At 35.9% G+C, this 17,341-nt stretch overlaps 1 protein-coding gene across 11 annotated transcripts in view; it reads left to right on the forward strand.

Moving 5' to 3' along the window:
• Nucleotides 1-17,341, forward strand: part of RASAL2 (RAS protein activator like 2) — a 347,482-nt gene that overhangs the window by 197,880 nt on the left and 132,261 nt on the right. For 2 of the 11 annotated variants that reach the window (XM_072830782.1, XM_072830783.1), the window contains exon 1: nucleotides 7,701-7,860. The exons of the other annotated variants lie outside the window; for them this stretch is intronic. In XM_072830782.1, coding sequence (XP_072686883.1) covers nucleotides 7,848-7,860 — 13 coding nt within the window. In that variant the 5' untranslated portion in view covers nucleotides 7,701-7,847. Of the gene's footprint in view, nucleotides 1-7,700; nucleotides 7,861-17,341 lie in introns of those variants that run through there. 11 annotated transcript variants of the gene reach the window in all.

Below are 17,341 nucleotides of genomic sequence, written 5' to 3' on the forward strand. Positions count from 1 at the left end.
TGCGTAGATATCCCTGTTCTTATTTCTCTGGATGGCCTCCTGAGAGGTGTAATAGAGAATGTGATTCTGCCTTTAGTCACCAATGATTCTTTCCTTAGCCAATTCATTAATCTCTTTTTTATCTTTCATTTTCTGTCACTCATAAACTATCGCTCAAATATTAGGCTTCCCTAAAACATAGCTATTTTTTCACTTATTGTTGTAGCGTGACAATATGAAATTTGAAGACCAGCGTGTTAAATACATTATTTCATTTTAAATCAGTTCAAAAACCAAAGCCATTTGCTCTCTAAATTTACTGTATCCTGGGGCAGATTTATCTGTTAATAGTAACCACTATCGAAAGTAGGTTAAAGAATGGTATGGCCATATAATCATAACTCTTGAATATGCTGAAAACTAAGTTCTTTGTTTTTATTGGAATTCATTGCTACTGTCACTGAAACAAATCTCTCAGAGGATTTTCAAATTTTTTATTGGTAGTGAAATTTTTTTGTCTTTAGCTTCAACAGTAATAAATTTAGATATCCTATTTTATTGCCAAGAGAAAATATGTTATCCCTTGTGATAGAAAAAATTGGCTTGTTTCAAAGCAAATGGTAAATCTTTGCATGTGGTGTTTGTGTTGCTGAACTGCACTGTGGATTTTTTTTGTAGGATCACTGTTTTGGAATTGGTCAGGAATTGATTACATGTTTCATGCTATAATTCTAGCACCTTTTATACTATTTGATTATGCCTTTTCTGGAAGAATATTTAATTCATTTCTTATAGTATAGAACTTATACATATATGTGTGTGTGTATATGTGTATATATATGTATATATATATTTATATATATGTGTGTCTGTATGTATATATATGTACACAAGAGAAAAAGAATAGCCATAGAACTGAGAAAAGTGGTCCCTTATTCTCTTGAATTGGATTTTAAGATTGATTGGATTTTTCCTGAGAACACACAATCTGGGACCAAGTGACTGAGAGTATCTCCTCCTTTCCTCACTATTCTCTTCTGTCTTCTATCTCCCATATCCTAGGACCCAGATGTTCAGAAAACATTCACACATTATCGCTTGAAATTATCATTCTCAAGTCAGGAGCTCGTCTCAGGTTGCAAGTAATAGAGCTGTGTCCAATTGCTGAAATAAATGAAAAAACACAAGTGGAATGAAATTCAGTATATTGTTCTAATAGACATATGTTTCATGATATCTGGATTTATACACACTGAAGAAAAGAGTCATAGCTGATGATAAACCTAATCCAGAGCAATATACAAACTCTTTTATAAAATTAATAATATTATAGAAAATTTAGAAAAATACAGAAAGCTGGAAGAAGGAAAATAATAAGCCCAAATGCCACTTAAGATAAATTTGGAGAAATAGTTTAGTTTAGTATACCATTGTGGTTAAGAGAAGGCACTCCAGAGCTAACTGAAGTATGGATTCTGGCTCTACCACTTTGTGACCTTGGGCATGTTACTCACTCAGACCTATCTGTGTCTCCATTTGCTCATATGTAACATGGACAAAACAGCATTTACTTTTTAGGTTGTCTTCTTTAGAACTCTTCTTCCTAGGAAACTGATGTTAGAATTTTCTAATTTTTTCCTTTTCTTTTTTTGATACTTCATGACTTATCTCTTAGTGTTCTACTAGATTTTTAACTTGGTTTAGTTAGTTAAGGGAATAATGGAAATTGAGTGAAATTGAATGAACCTGGTATGCAGTAGTATTTTGAATTGTGTAGTGTGTGTATAAGTTGTTGTGTTAGTGGTATGCTAAAGATGACTGTACCATAACATCTATGCTTTTTCCAAGTGGATTTTATGGAAACGGTAGCCCACAGTTGTGAATTTTCTTTAAGACCAAAAACAAATGCATAATGACTTTTTTATAGAAACAAGATAATGCAGTATATGAGAAAGGTAGTGCTTTAATTCATATTGACATGTCAGTGGATTAGCTTCATAGGAAATCAACAAGCCTCACAGATAATTGTGTATATATTTTGAAGCCACTAAAGAAAATAACTTTTTGAAGGCTTTATTAAAGTACAATCTATGCTTGCTTTTTAAATGAGGAGAGACAATATCACAGGCTTGTCTTTGGCTCTCTGAGCACATTCAGAGATATTATCCATTAATATCCTATTCTATCCCCAAATGCTTTCAGTTGCTTTTTGTTGTTTCTTAATGAATTTTTTCCATAGAAATAGAAGTATTGCTTTTGTGCTTGTAGCATATTCTTACTCACATGATGAAAGAGAATTAGAAAAAGATTTGTTTGTATTTTTCCACTTAAGTTTTAGCTTATTTTTCTTTGAAATATGGTCCTATTCATATGATCACCTCAGTATTAAGAAGTTGACTGATCTTTGATTTTGCTCACTCCCTATTATGCTAGTTGCCATTTCAGACAAGGAAATGCAGTGTACTAAATTGTCGTAGCTGGAAAAGCAAGGTAAAGCTCTACTGCTTAGCCAGAAGTTTGGGAAATATTACAATGGCTAGCATAATTGTCACTTCTTGGAATGCGCGTTTTCTAAACACTTAGAAGTACTTTGCTAGACCCTACAACTAACAGATCTTCAGGTCTTTTTTTTTTTTTTTCTTTTTAAGATTTTATTTGTTTATTTATGAGAGACGGGGGGCGGGGGCAGAGAGAGAGAGGCAGGCAGAGACACAGGCAGAGGGAGAAGCAGGTTCCATGCAGGGAGCCTGATGTGGGGCTTGATCCTGGGACTCCAGGATCATGCCCTTGGCTGAAGGCAGGTGCCAAACTGCTGAGCCACCCAGGGATCCCCTTCAAGTCTTTATAATACTTTTTTATCAAAAGAAAAGTGTGTATGTATGTGTGCTCATTTTGGTCCCATCATATATAAATAAACTTAAATAAAAATTAGAATTTCAGAAGCATTTCTGAAAAAGTGGGTGACTTTAGTGTTTGTTATTCCAATTATAGACAATGATGTCTTTTTCTAATATGAACTCTGAAAAGAATGTGGGAAGACCACAGTATCAGAATGCCACTCTGGTTTATGGGGAGACCTTAATAGAAATTGTGTTTATGGTTAGAAGCAGCTGTTTCTGATCACCTGCTGTTCAAAAGAGGAAGCACACAGACAGCCTGGTGTATACCTCAGCTTGTCTGCTGCTGAAATGTGTTTGTGCTTGAAAGAGGAGAAGTAGGTATTAAGAGTGTTTTTGTTTTTTTTAAATTTATTTTTGGCAAGGAATAAAACTGATGTGCAAGTCATTTTTAATTATATGCAGTTAGCTTATTTTTTGTGTTCTTTGATTTTCAGAAAATTAGGCATTTGTGGAAAATTGTGCAGTTAGGATGTCTAAATGGTTGTCACATTGACTTCTATACCTGTACAAAAGTCAGAATTTCATAATTACTTTTGTAAAGGGTAGGGGGAACATATGCTGTCTCTATCCATTAAAAGTCATGAAGTGGGGATGCCTGGGTGGCTCACCTGTTGAGCATCTATCTGCCTTTGGCTCAGGGTGTGGTCCTGGGGTCCCAGGATCAAGTCTTGCATCGGGGTCCCTGCACAGAACCTGCTTCTCCCTCTGCCTGTGTCTCTGCCTCTCTCTCTGTGTATCTCTCATAAATAAATAAATAAAAATCTTTAAAATTTCATAAAGTGTACTACTTAGTTGATTCATAACTGGAAAAATATTATCCTAGCCTTTTTAGAAAAAAAATTGTTGATACTGAATTTGGAAATTCACATACATATAACCTTCAAGAGTCCACTTATTTGTTTATTCAACAAATATTTATTAAGTACTTATTCTGTGGCAGATCCTATACTCTGCACTGATACATCAGTGAACAAAGCAGGTATAGTCCCTCCCACCATGGAGTTTGTATGCACCAGGATGAGGAGCAGATAGACATCCAGTACATGAATAACTAAATTGTAGTTGTGTTAAGTTTCAAAAAGGACAAGAACAGAGTGCTATGTTAGTGTGTAACAGGAGGACCATAGTCTGTCAAGGTGACCAAGCATTGAAAATGAATGATTCTCTCATTTATGTTTGAATTATAATATCATGGAATTCCAGAACTGGAAAAGATCTTGAAAATTACCTAGTCTCACCCTTCATTCAGTCTTTGCATCTTTTTAAATATTCATTTAATCATTGCTGATATTTGACCATTATTGGCCAACAAAAATGGCATTTTCATGTAGTTCAACTTAATACACTATTTATTAAATATGATGTTGGATCATGGCTACATAAGATGGATTAGTCAAGACAACCCTACCCAACTCTCTACAGACAAGGAATTTGAAACTAAATAATCACAACATAGTGATTATTTGCAGAAATAAAATGGTTTAAGTGACCTGACATATTCATAATGAACATGCTGGATACTGAGTTGAGTATTCTAGTTCTGAGAGTTGATACCAGTTCAGAGCTTCTTCGTGGACATGAATTTTAGCCACTGTCTAAACTGAGTGGATGGCTAAAGGATGAAACATTTACTCATGCTTCTCTAGCTTCTTGGAGAACTCCCTAGTGTTGTAGATTAAGATTTTATCAGTCTCTTCAGTCTTTGCCATAGAAGCTGTGTTTCCCTTCCCTAGTAGCACAACACGCAGCTGTGGGTTCATAGAAGGGAAAAATGACGCCCCAGAATCAACTTTCACATATCAGGATTCCACCTGGTCCAAGTAGGTCCTAAATGGGTAAATAATGAAATGACTGCCTTCCCTTGTTATATAATTCTTTAGCCTTCAGTTAGCTGTTTGAAACCATACAAGCCTGAGACTTATTCCTTTATGTTCTTGTTTCACCACATGACATATACAGGGCTAGGCTCTGGCATCAGAAAACAGGTGTGCTGTGATCCCTGTCCTCAAGATATTCCAAAGTACTCTTGACTCTAGATACTCATGAAAGGTTTGATAAGTGAAATATATTTTTTATCCATCTATCCATTTTTGTCCATCATTTATTAAGTACCTGCTACTGCCAGACATCGTTCTGAGTGTGTGGACAAGCTGAAAATAAGACAGAGCCTCCTCCCCCACCCCCGCCCGTGTTTCCCCACTGTCCCTTCATCTCCTTCACATTCTGATGGGAAAAAGGGCATTAAACATCAGCACCTAATAGAATGTTAGGTAATGGTGAGGGCTCTGAAGAGAAAAATTAGTACAGGGTATTAAAAAAAAATGCAGAGGAGAATGTAATCAACTTTGGGTAGGAAATAAAATAATTTTAAGTCTGGGTTTTGCAGGATAAATAAGAGAGGACCAGGGGACTTCAGACAGAAGCAGCAATACCAAGGCATAAGACAAGGAGTTAAAAATAGCGCAGAAAAGATTGCAAAAAAGATTTAGTGTAAAAATGAATAAAGTATGGTGTGTAGGCCTCTTTGAGGTGTGTTGAATAATGAAATAACATATGGGTTTAAGAAAAGTTGTTTCTGGTTCAACAGTGGTTCTCAGATTTAAGCAGGTATTAGAACTCCAGGTAGTAAAAGTGCTTTTTGCAGAACATAATAAACCATTGTTATAATTAACCTGCATATATCTGACAATGTCATTATGATCTGAATTTGGAACTATTCTAGGCTTCTTTAATGTTAGTTAACAGTAATAGATTCTAACATTTTAGAATATATTTAAGAAGAAAAACTCACACTTGAGAAAATTGTATATGTGAACCTTTTCTGTCATTTGGGAAAAGGTTGCTGTTACCTTGTTTTCTCATCAGAACTTTAGCATTGTTCAGTAGCATAGTTTGAGAACTACAGCCCTACAGTATATTCAGCAAATGGATATTCACCTGTGTGGGAAGAGTTAGAGAGTCACTGTCTCTTATAGCAGGGAGCCCTTGCAGAAAGCTGTTTCCAGGATCTCTGACTTACCTTTCTTTTTTTTTTTTTAATTTTTATTTATTATTTATGATAGTCACAGAGAGAGAGAGGCAGAGACATAGGCAGAGGGAGAAGCAGGCTCCATGCACTGGGAGCCCGACGTGGGATTCGATCCCGGGTCTCCAGGATCGCGCCCTGGGCCAAAGGCAGGCACCAAACCGCTGCGCCACCCAGGGATCCCTGACTTACCTTTCTTGACCTGAAATCTCTCTTCCCTGTAACTAGACTAACTTGTCCTTAGTTCTAACTCTTGGGTAGAATTATGGAAATCATGATCTATTTCTTAAAATTATTCATAACAAGGAAAAATAATCTCAGTGTGCTTTGCACAATTTTAAGGGATTATAAATGATATACTTGATAAAGCTGTATTACCCCTGGAGGAAGAGCGTAGGTGTTGTTGGTGTGTTGTTTCATATAGGGCAAGGTGGGATCTGTGGTCTGAAAGTCCTCCTAGTCAGACTCATAGTTTGTTCCTTTCTGTATAACTTTTGTTTATGCCTTTCTCTCTCTGTGCTTCTTACCTGCGTAGCACTAGGGTTTGAAGTAGAAATAGGAAACCAGAAGTAAAGGCAGAAGAAAATGCAATAATGTTAGAACGTAAATGATTTTTCGAGGAAGATGAGACTAAATAACCAAAACCAAATTAGATGGTGTTAAAGGAAACTTTAAATTTAAATCTTTGAGACTTGGGTGGGGAGGTAGGAAGGAAAAAGAATATACATATATTCACAAACACATATGTATGTATGCATACCTGTGTGTATATATGTGTATCTAAATAGTGTAAGAGATGTATCACATATAGAATATATACAGACATATAGTTAGATGGAGCGTATGTCTTTCCTTGAGCTGTTTGATAAGTGGTAGATAATATTGATACTGTGTTCTTTTCATGTCTGTCCTGTTCCCTCTGTCTGCAGTGGCAGGTGGGATCTGCTCAAGGATTCAAACTGTGAATTTTTTAATTGATCATTTGTGACCTGCTAACCTCAGCAACTGAGCAGCTGCATAATGTGTTAGGTCATCATACCAATAATGAAGATTACATCATTGACCTATCTTCCATTTTTGGAACATAGGGAGAAAAAAACCCTTAGAAATATGTTTGGTTTTAAAACAAGTTGAAATGATAGCTAAGAACAATGATGTTATCTATAATTTCATCACATGTAGTTGACTTAATGAGTCAAGAGCCACTCAGTTTATAAAATTAAATTTTTCTTTATTTTTAAAATGAAGTTCTAGCTTAAGAGCTGAATGAAGGATTTTAGGGATATACAATTTTCCTTTTCCAAATTTGAAATATTTCTGCTGTAAGAAAGTAATTTATAGAGTGAATTTATTAATATATTAATATGTGTATTAGCAGATATATACTTCTATATACACCACATTAGTTGTAAGATATTTACCTACTTTTTGTACTTTGAAAAGTTTGTTTTAATTCAGCATAATATTCAAAATAAGAATCTCTGAAATGTGTATTTTTCATTTCCCTAAAATATGACAGATTTTAAAACAGACCACTTTAAAAAAAAAAGTCCCTTCTTAAAATGCGGAGATGCATGCATCCCTCCTACTTCCTCTTGGGACAGAAAAAAATGAATTTTCTAGCTTTGTAAATCCATTGCTTCTCCTGAAGTAGATTGCCTGCACCCAGTGCTATGCAAAAAACGTGCAGTGAGTAAGGAAGGGTGGCTATTGTTGAGTGCTCTGTAGCAAAAGAACTGGGAAAAAGAAAAAAAAGGCTTGAGTTTGACTGGCGTTGGCTCTGGCTTTTCTGCATTCCAAACTGTCTGAGGCACAGAGCGAGAGCAAAAAGAGAGCAGAGCGCCAGCCAGAGCAAGCATGGGCGAGGACGGTATACAAGTGTTTTGAGTTTCTGACTGGCATGCCGGAAGGATCATGTTAGCAACACCCAGAAACTTCGCAGAATGCAGACCCCAGGTAAGCGATCCTTGAATCTGCCTGAGTCTGAATTTAAGCTTGTACATATTTAAAGGGAATGTGGCAGTTTATTTTTATTATACAAATGCAATGACTGCTAACCTTTGTGATTATTGGCTTTAAAGAAGTAGGTTGGTTTTCATTCCTGTCAGTTCACAGGAATATTGTGTGGAGGCTATCGGCATTCCAGTACAAAACCCAGCACAAGAAGAGCCATTTGAGAAACTCAGATAAATTAAAAGGGAAGCAATCATAGCAAAATATTAACAATGCAGCATTTACTTGTTCTTTTAATAATTTGAAGTAGATTCTTATTCTGAAGATAAGAATTCCAAAATTCTTTATGAAATATTAAGATGACCGGGAATGGATGTTGCTCATTTCTCTTTGAGGGAGACAAAATATATTGACCATCAATAAGAATTTAATAGCCTTGCTTGAGTCTCAGAAACACATAAATAAATCCATGTCATTCAGAAAGTTCAACAGGTTGGATCTGTACACAACAGTAGAGCATTTGGATGAGAACTTTGCTTGTTCTTTCTGCCTGAGGTAGACTTTTAATAACCTTTGCCAACAGATGACAGCTTAGAGACTTTAACCAATTAGCTCATTGAAAATTGCATCTGAAAGATATTTTAGGGATCATTTATAAGCCAGTCTCTCCCATTTTCTTTCTTTTTTTTTTTTAAGATTTTATTTATTTATTCATGAGATACAGAGAGAGACAGAGATATAGGCAGAGAGAGAAGCAGGCTCCCTGTGGGGAGCTCGATGTGGAACTCAATCCCAGGACCCCAGGATCATGACCTGAGCCAAAGCAGATGATCAACCTTTGAGCCACCTAAGTGCCTGAGTCTCTCCATTTTCAATGAGAACATTGAGGACTAGATCACACAGAAACAGAATTGAAATGAAAATCTAGATCTCCTGATTTTCAGTTTACTGTTGTTTTCATGGTACCAGTTATATTCAGGCTTTATATTTTATCTATACTATATCTGTTGGCCTCAAATACCATGAATTATTGCATAAATAGATCAAATGCATTATAAACCTAGATTAAAATCTTATGGGAAGGAGATACTGAGGGCTGGATATCATCAAATCAGTATTAATACTACATTCTCAATCAAAACCGAAAATATATAACAAAGTATCAGAAGAAAAAAATGGTGTTCAATTAAGGAGAATGGCTATAGCTTGCTACTTTTATATAAACAATTACATAGCTGTGGCATATTCTGAGTATTTGTATATGAAATTAAAATTCTTTTAAATTGATTTTAATTTCTCCTAAAGATTTTAGGACTTAGCAATTTTCTATATACTTTCAGTAAATCTTGTATCTAATTTCATTACTTGTATCTATTTATGGGAAGCAAAAAATTGTTCTGTATTCACTGCCTTCTCTATGTTTATTTTTTATTTATATGAGATAACGTTTTTAAATTATCCAACCATTTGGACCACTTGCTTACTTATCCAAGCTCCAGCTCTTTTTTCTCTACATTTGTAAGGGTCCTCTGTTACTCCTTCTCATGAATTATGTGTTAGAGGAGAACTTAACTGGAAGAGCTCAAGAGCCACCACAGACAGTGGACATCTGTCTTCATACATTTTCATTTAGTCTCTAAAAAAGGTTGCTGCCCTTTTCGTTTTTGTGCAGACCATTGTGGGGTTGAGAGAGGCCACACTATTCTAGTGAGCTAAATAGTAGAGATAGCCGCTGTCAAAAGGATCTGTCATGGCTCTTTACAGCTCCTGGGAACAAGTTAGCTCGATGTGGCTTATAAGCACAGTGAAGGGATGTGGCCCTTTTGTGTTAAAGCTTGACCTGCTCATTCCAGTTTTCAACTGGGCCTGTGTGCTGATTTACAAGTCTGTGTGGGATGAGCAGTAAGTTGTAAGGAATAGTTTCATTACTGCTCTTGGCTATCAGAAACCAAATTACAAAGTGCATTCTCCACCCAGTAGGAAACAAGAGACTGTTTGTCTTAGTGCAGAATCCATTATTTAAGCACACTGTTTACAAGAGGACTTGATGACTGTGAGAATGAGGGCATAATGCTCTATCCAATTAACAGTGTTCATGTGTATTACACATGGCTTGGGTTTTTCTCTTGTCTTTTATCCTTCATGGAATGTGTGAAGGGACTGCCATATGTGTGTGTGCACACATTATGTTATGTGTGTATGATTGATTGATAGATGGATGGATGGATGGATGGATGGATAAATGGGTAATTATTAGGATGGGCATTTGGCCTGAGTATATTTCTCTATATCAGAAACAGCCAGAGGTCATTAATCTAGTGCTGGTATTTTACTAAACTAACTTAAAAGAAGCTATTTTATTAACCAAACTAACCTTTATAAAACTCATTACCGTACCTTAGAGAAAATATTAGAAGGAAACACTCCTTTTCTTCTCCTGAATACAGTTATAAGATTATACAGGTTTATACTTTCTGTGTTAGAGAAAAGCAATAATAAGCAATTTTGTGACTAAAGACAATATTTAAATGGGAATAGAAGGGGTTGAGTGAAATGAGTGATATAAAAACTCCCCTATGGGAATGAAATCATTCTTCTTTGACCAGTGTTTTCTGGAGCCAGACCCCTTTTCTCTCTTCCTGGTTTTTCATTGATATTAATTTCTTTCAAATGTCTTTTCATGAAATATATATATACATTTCTCTCTATATAGAAATACAGTTTTTATACTAAAATTTCAAAGAAAGTACAGAGCTCTGCAATATAGCTATGATATTTGTCTAACAAAAGGTTGGCTATAGTTGATTAAAACTTATCTCTTTCGCAGGAATTGCTACTTCTGCTTTCTCACTGCAGTTTCTTGAATATAATTTTATGTTTTGTATCCCAGTTAAAACCGTAAGAATAACATCTTTTCAAACAAAAGTGAAGACAAAAAACAGACCAAGAGCAAGAACTTGAAGCTAGACATCTAAAATGCTCTGAGTTGTCAAATTAATTCCTTACTTGTAAAAGTTACCTGATTATTCACTCAAAACTCTGGGAATCTTTTTATGTACATAAGACGGATGTATTTCCCCCTTCTGCTTCATTCTTGACCTTCACTGGCCTCTAGAGAGAAAAAGTGTTACAGTCTGCCTTTGTTCCTTCTGTTCTCTTCTGTTCTTTCATGCTCTCTAGTGGTTGTTTGTGGCGGTTCTTGTTCTTAATTTCCAGTAAATCAGTTTTAGTAAAGGAGCAGGTGATTATTGTGAAATAAAGTTCACCAGATTCTTATACTTGAGTTGCATAAACTTCCTTAAAATATCTAGTTCTTAGCACAGAGAAGGGGAAAAAATGATTGTGTTCTGTTGTTTACTCATGAACAACGATTCAAAAAAAATGAGTCATGACTTAGCAATATGACTCCTTATCGCTGTCTCTCCCTTCCTTCCTTCCTTCCTTCCTTCCTTCCTTCCTTCCTTCCTTCCTTCCTTCCTTTCTTTCTTTCTTTCTTTCTTTCTTTCTTTCTTTCTTTCTTCTCTCTCTCTCTCTCTCTCTCTCTCTTTTTAAGTGCTGATTGGGATTCAGTCTACCAGATTCCACATTTAATTATGGGTATGATCTCAGCTTGTGTTTAGAAGCCTTAAGCATTGCCAGTGAGAATACCTTCTTTGTATGTACTTGACAAGTAGGAGAGATTTACTGAATCAGTCATTAAAATTCGGATGGTCTTTATCTTCTGGTGTCCTCCTTGCCCCTACTCAGACTTTACCATTCAGTTGAATTAGGAGTACTATGAAGTTAAAAACCAGAGAGGGAGCCAGTGAGGAGTTATCAATAATCTGACTCTGTAGAGACTCCATATTTTTGTCATTCTCAGGTTTACTGTATTTTAGGAGTAAGTGAATTACTGAAGCAGCAACTTGAAAAGTTCTTTTAAGTTAGTGCAGTCCTATTATTTGAGGAAGAAAAAGCTACCTGGTCTTCTTGCTCTTTTCTTTTCTTTTCTTTTCTTTTCTTTTCTTTTCTTTTCTTTTCTTTTCTTTTTTCTTTCTTCTTTTTTTTTTCTTGCTCTTATGTCAGGTTTTCTAAAGTAAGCAACTTAAGCTGCCAGGATCAAGTAAGTGTCATTCAGGATCAGGTGTCACATAGGACAGCTAACCTGTTGGACGAGTTGCTAACTCTGAAGTCTTGCATCTAATTCTAAGACTGTGGAGTATGTTTGAAAATTTTTTAACAGTACTGTTGCATAGTTAACTATTCATAGATAGTAACTTTAGTTAATATGAAGACTAGAGAAACTGGATATTCTTCCACTCTTTTAATATTCTGGTTCATAACTTTTTTGTTACATTATACTTCAAATGGACAGTGTATACCTGATTTGATTTCTTACCTGTTGAGTCAGATAGGAGAAAGAAAGATGTTTGAGTCTCACTTCAGTACCTCCTTTTGCCAGAAACACGTAGCATATAAAATAATTTATTTCCCTTTTTTATTTTTTAAGAAAAAGAATGATGTGTCAAAGTGAGTGTAAGAAGAGCCGCAAAAAAATCTAGCCTGTGTGACTGTATAGAAAGAAATGGGTTTGTCCATTCAAAGAAGAGGACAAGGTGTGATAAGTCTCTTACAGGGAATGATAATCATATTTTGTGTACCAAGAGCTTGTTGTAAAGAGCCTATTTGTAAGAGTTGGCTCAGCATGGTTATATAGTATATCTTACTAGCATTTTCTCAAAGTCTGAGAAATAATCATTCAAAGAAAAGGTAATAGATTAATTTCTATTTATGTGGTTAAAGTAATGACATCACATAGTATTTGGTCTGATTTTTGTGAGTCTCCATTACATGGTTGAAATTTAAGAAGGTTTTTAGTGGATTAAAAATCTTTATTTTATATTCTATAGAATTTGCTTATATACACCATGAGATTTTCCTTGAAGGATTTTGCCTCCACTTGAACAAAGTTCAGTGAAAAAGCACAGTGGTTTCCTGAAACAATAAATGTCACTCTATTTTACCAGTGCTATCATTTTAATTGTAAATATTTACATTGCCACTATTGCTTAAATTTTGGAATATGTTTATGGTAATTTTATTTTTAGTCATTTCCTTCCCATACAAATGCAGCACTCAGTTTGTTTTTTGTTTTTGTTTTTTTAAGATTTATTTATTTATTCATGAGAGAGAGAGAGAGAGAGAGGCAGAGACATAGGCAGAGGGAAAAGCAGGTTCCTCACAGGGAGCCCGATGTGGGACTCGATCCCAGATCCTGGGATCACTCCCTGAGCTGAAGGCAGATGCTCATCTGTTGAGCCACCCAGGCGTCCCAGCACTCAGTATTTATATTTGATTGATGGTCAACCTTTAAAGGTAAATTTTCAAAAAAGTAGTTTATTTTTTTCAATTGGACCTGGTGTCTGGTGTCAACCATTTTTATTAAGAAAACCAAAAACATGATGTAAAGAAAAAAATCCTAGGAATTACTGCTGTCATTATAAGAATGAAAACCAGCCTCCCTTAGAAACATTTTTAGCTTATACAAACCCAAAAGGTATTATGCAGAAGGAATTTATTGTAATGACAAAGGCAGCAGTCTAGTGGAACTAAATTTGTTTGTCCTTTGTGCCTCAGTAAAATTGTGTAGGTCAACCCCCGATGACACCACTTTATTTCAGGGTTGTTTTTGGGGGAGCAAAGGGAGAGCTGGGTGTTTGTTTTGCTTTTATTTTTTTAAAGATTTTATTTATTTTAAAGAGAGAGTACAAGCAGGGGGAGGGCCAGAGGGAGAGAATCCTAAGCAAACTCCACAATCTTGAGATCATGACCTGAGCTGAAATCAAGAGTTGGAAGCTTAATGAGTGAGCCATCCAGGCATCCTTGTTTTGTTTCTAAATGGAAGGATATTTAAAACCAGAACCCTGGCTTTGTCTGGTCTTTTTTTTTTTTTTTTTGTCTGGTCTTTTAAAAGGAAAATCCAGCCAATTATTTACCAATTGTTGTTTTTCTCCCCCAGAAACATATATTCTTGTGAGCAAACTGCAAAATGTATTTGACAATGAAATTTTAATTAACAAGAAATAGTGAGCTTCAAGGATATGACTATTTTATTGCTACAAAGGGTAGTAATTTATGACAGTTTCCCACTAGGTTTCTCCCAGTGTCAGAAATTATAAATCCATTTTCATTTTGCTTAGTTCTTGAATTAAATATTTAAAGACAGACTTTTTATTTCACTTTTCCCCTGTCAAACCCATGTTACAGGAGAATAGAAACTGTATTAAGACTCTTCAGATTTAATCCAGATGTTGCTTATGTTTTCCTCTGACAGTCTGAAAAGAGAAGTTTTTATTTCATTTCATTTTTTTGAGAAGAGTTGACATACAATATTACATTAGATTCAGGTATACAACATAGTGATTCAACTTCTCTATGTATTATACTATGCTCCCCACAAGTGTAACTATCTTCTCTCACCACACAAGCTATTACAGTATCATTGACTCTATTTCCTATCCTGTGCCTTTTATTTCTTCTGTGAGACTTATTCATTCACTAACTGGAAGCCTGCATCTCCCACTCCCCTTCATTCACCCATTTTGCCCATACTCCCTTCTCCCCTCTGCTCTGGTAACCATCCGTTTGTCCCCTGGATTTATAGATATGATTCTGCTTTTCATTTGTTTATTCATTTGTTTTGTTTGAAATGAGAAATTTAAAAATTTTATTATCCAGTTATTCTATATAACAAACTCCTACACATCAGTGAGAGAAAGGTAAGACTTGAATGCCTAATTTACAAAAAGAAGCAATCCAGATAGCCATTCAGTATATGGAAAGGTACTTGGTTTTATTATTATCAGGGAAATGCAAACTTAAACCAAAATGGAATTATATACCCCTCAGAATGTCTAAAATGAGAAAAATAGAAAATGCCAAATGTTGACAAGAATCTAAAACAAAAGGAATTTTTATACTGCTGATGGAAGTATAAATTTATATAACTACTTTGGAGCACTATTTGACAATATCTAGTAGAGTCGAACAATGCTCCATGACTCAGCAGTTCCACACTTATTTACGTGCCAATAGAATGCATAAATAGGCTCACCAAAAAACCTGTACAAAAATGTTCATAATAGCACCCTTTGAAACAGCTAAAAATCAGAAACTGCCCAAATGTTCATCAGCAGTAGAATGGATAGAATGGTTTGCTTACACAATGGAATTCTCTACAGCATTGACAAAGAACAAACTACTGCTTCATGCAACAGAATAAATCTCACAAATGTATGTAGAGCATGAAAAGTTAGTCTCAAAAGAATATATACACTGTGTGATTCTATTTATATAAAGTTCAAACTCATCAGAAGGTGATAGAAGTCAGGATGGTGATTATCTGTATGGGGTAATGACTGGAAAGAGTATATAAAGGAAGCATTTGGCTGCTGGCAATGTTCTGTTCTGTCTTTGCTTAATCCCGATGCTGGTTATTGGGATGAGTTCCATTTAAGAAAATTTATTAACCTGTATACTCATTATTTATATACTTTTCTGAGTGTATCTTCTACTTCAGCAAAGGGTTTAAGATATTTCTGTAATTTCTCCATTTTGATTTGAAAAAAAAAAAATCCAAAAACAAAACAAAAAAACTAAACAAACTTCTAAGATGCTAATATTCTTTGAATGTCCTTTTTATTTATGAAGGGGATGAAGAATGATGCCATGCTTGTTTTCATATTGAAAGTTGTCTGGTCTATGTGTGCAGTAAAGGACTTTACATTTGGGTCATTAAAGGATTAGATGGGGAAGGCATCTGAGAGACCAAGCTTGCATGTAGATCTTCAAAATAAATTTGCATTATGCAAATCATAGGTTTTTTTCAGGCTCTGAGTGCACCATATAAAATGCTAATTTTCATATGTCATACCTCAGTTTTAAAAATATTTTATAATAAAAAAGGAGGAGGATAGTGGAGTAGGAGGATCGTGAGTTTATATAACGTAACTCACTCTGAAAAGGACCTGAACACTAGCAGAATAGCTTTTCCACAGCTATAGAATAAAGAGAAGCCATGTTGTGTTTGGAGGAGGGGTGGAAACACAGTCAGGAACCAAATCCCTGGCACAGTGACCTACAAGTTGAGGCCATATCACAGACATAGAATGTCTTCCTTGAGAAGTGATGGGATTAAGCCCCATATCAGGCACCCCCAACCCTGAGAATCTGCAACAGGAAGATGAGCTCCCACAGTGTTTGCCTTTGAAAATTAGTGAACCTTAACTCCAGAAGAGCCAGAAGGCTATAGGAAACTGAGACTCTGCTCTTAGAGGGCCAGCAAATTGTATTACATGGTTCAAGACCCAGCATAGAGATGGCAGTTGGAATAGCACCTAGGTTATACATGAAGATTTATTGACTGATTTTAGGGCATGTGCTGGAGGTAAGGGATCTATAGGAACTTTCTCCAAGAATAGGAATGCTGGTAAGCACTGTTTATCTTGTCCCCATTTAGCCTAGTTGGCTGGATGGTAGTAGGAGTCACTTTTGACACTCTTCATCTTCTTTGTTAGTACCACTTGACCTTCTCTGACATTTCCTGTGAACCCGCCCCACCCACCCTTCCTGTCCTGGCAGATGCCCCTCCAAAGTGACTCCAACTCTGCCACACCTAGCAGGCTGCCTCACTTAGGACCAGTGTCCACCCAAAGTGACTGCCTTTCTACCATACCCAGTGGGCAGCTTCAGCCAGAACTGATATTCCTCCACTATTACTCCTACCAAGGGGGGTGGAGGCTAACCCCACCCACCAGCACACTTGAAACATGTACAGCTGGCTGAGAGGCCTGCACACCAACACACCCACAGCTGTCCTGGCCCAATCACAACAAGAGGGCTCATACAGCCCACACATGGGACACCCCTGGAATTCCTGGTTCTGATGATCAGGGAGTAGGATGCTTTCTATATAAGGCCACTAGTTTTAAGACCAGGAGACATAGCTCCTGACATAGCTATGACATCCAGACATAGCTGGTCTACCTAATACATAGAATCAAACAGAATCAGCTAAAATAAAAAGACAGAGGAATATGTTCCAAAGGAAAGAAAAAGACAACACCTCAGAAAAATAAGTAAATAAAACTGAGGTCAGCAATCTATCTAATAATGGGTTCAAAGTAAAGATTCTTACTGAAATTGAGAGAAGAGTGGATGAACTCAGTGAGAACTTCATCAAAGAGAGAAAAAAATGTTTAAAAATAACTAATCAGAGCTGAGGAATAAAATAACTGAAATGAAAAATAAACTTGAGGGAATCTGCAGCAGATTAGAGGATGCAAAAAAAAAACAGATTGGCAATCTGGAAGTCAGAGTAGTGGAGATCACTGAAGCTGAACAACAACAACAAAAAAAGAATTTAAAAAATGAGGATCGGTTAAAGGACCACTGGGAGACAGAATCAAACATAAAAACATTTGCCTTGTAGGGTTCCCAGAAGGAG

This window comes from Canis lupus, chromosome 6 (genome assembly GCF_048164855.1).
Source record: "Canis lupus baileyi chromosome 6, mCanLup2.hap1, whole genome shotgun sequence".
Lineage (NCBI taxonomy): Eukaryota > Metazoa > Chordata > Mammalia > Carnivora > Canidae > Canis > Canis lupus.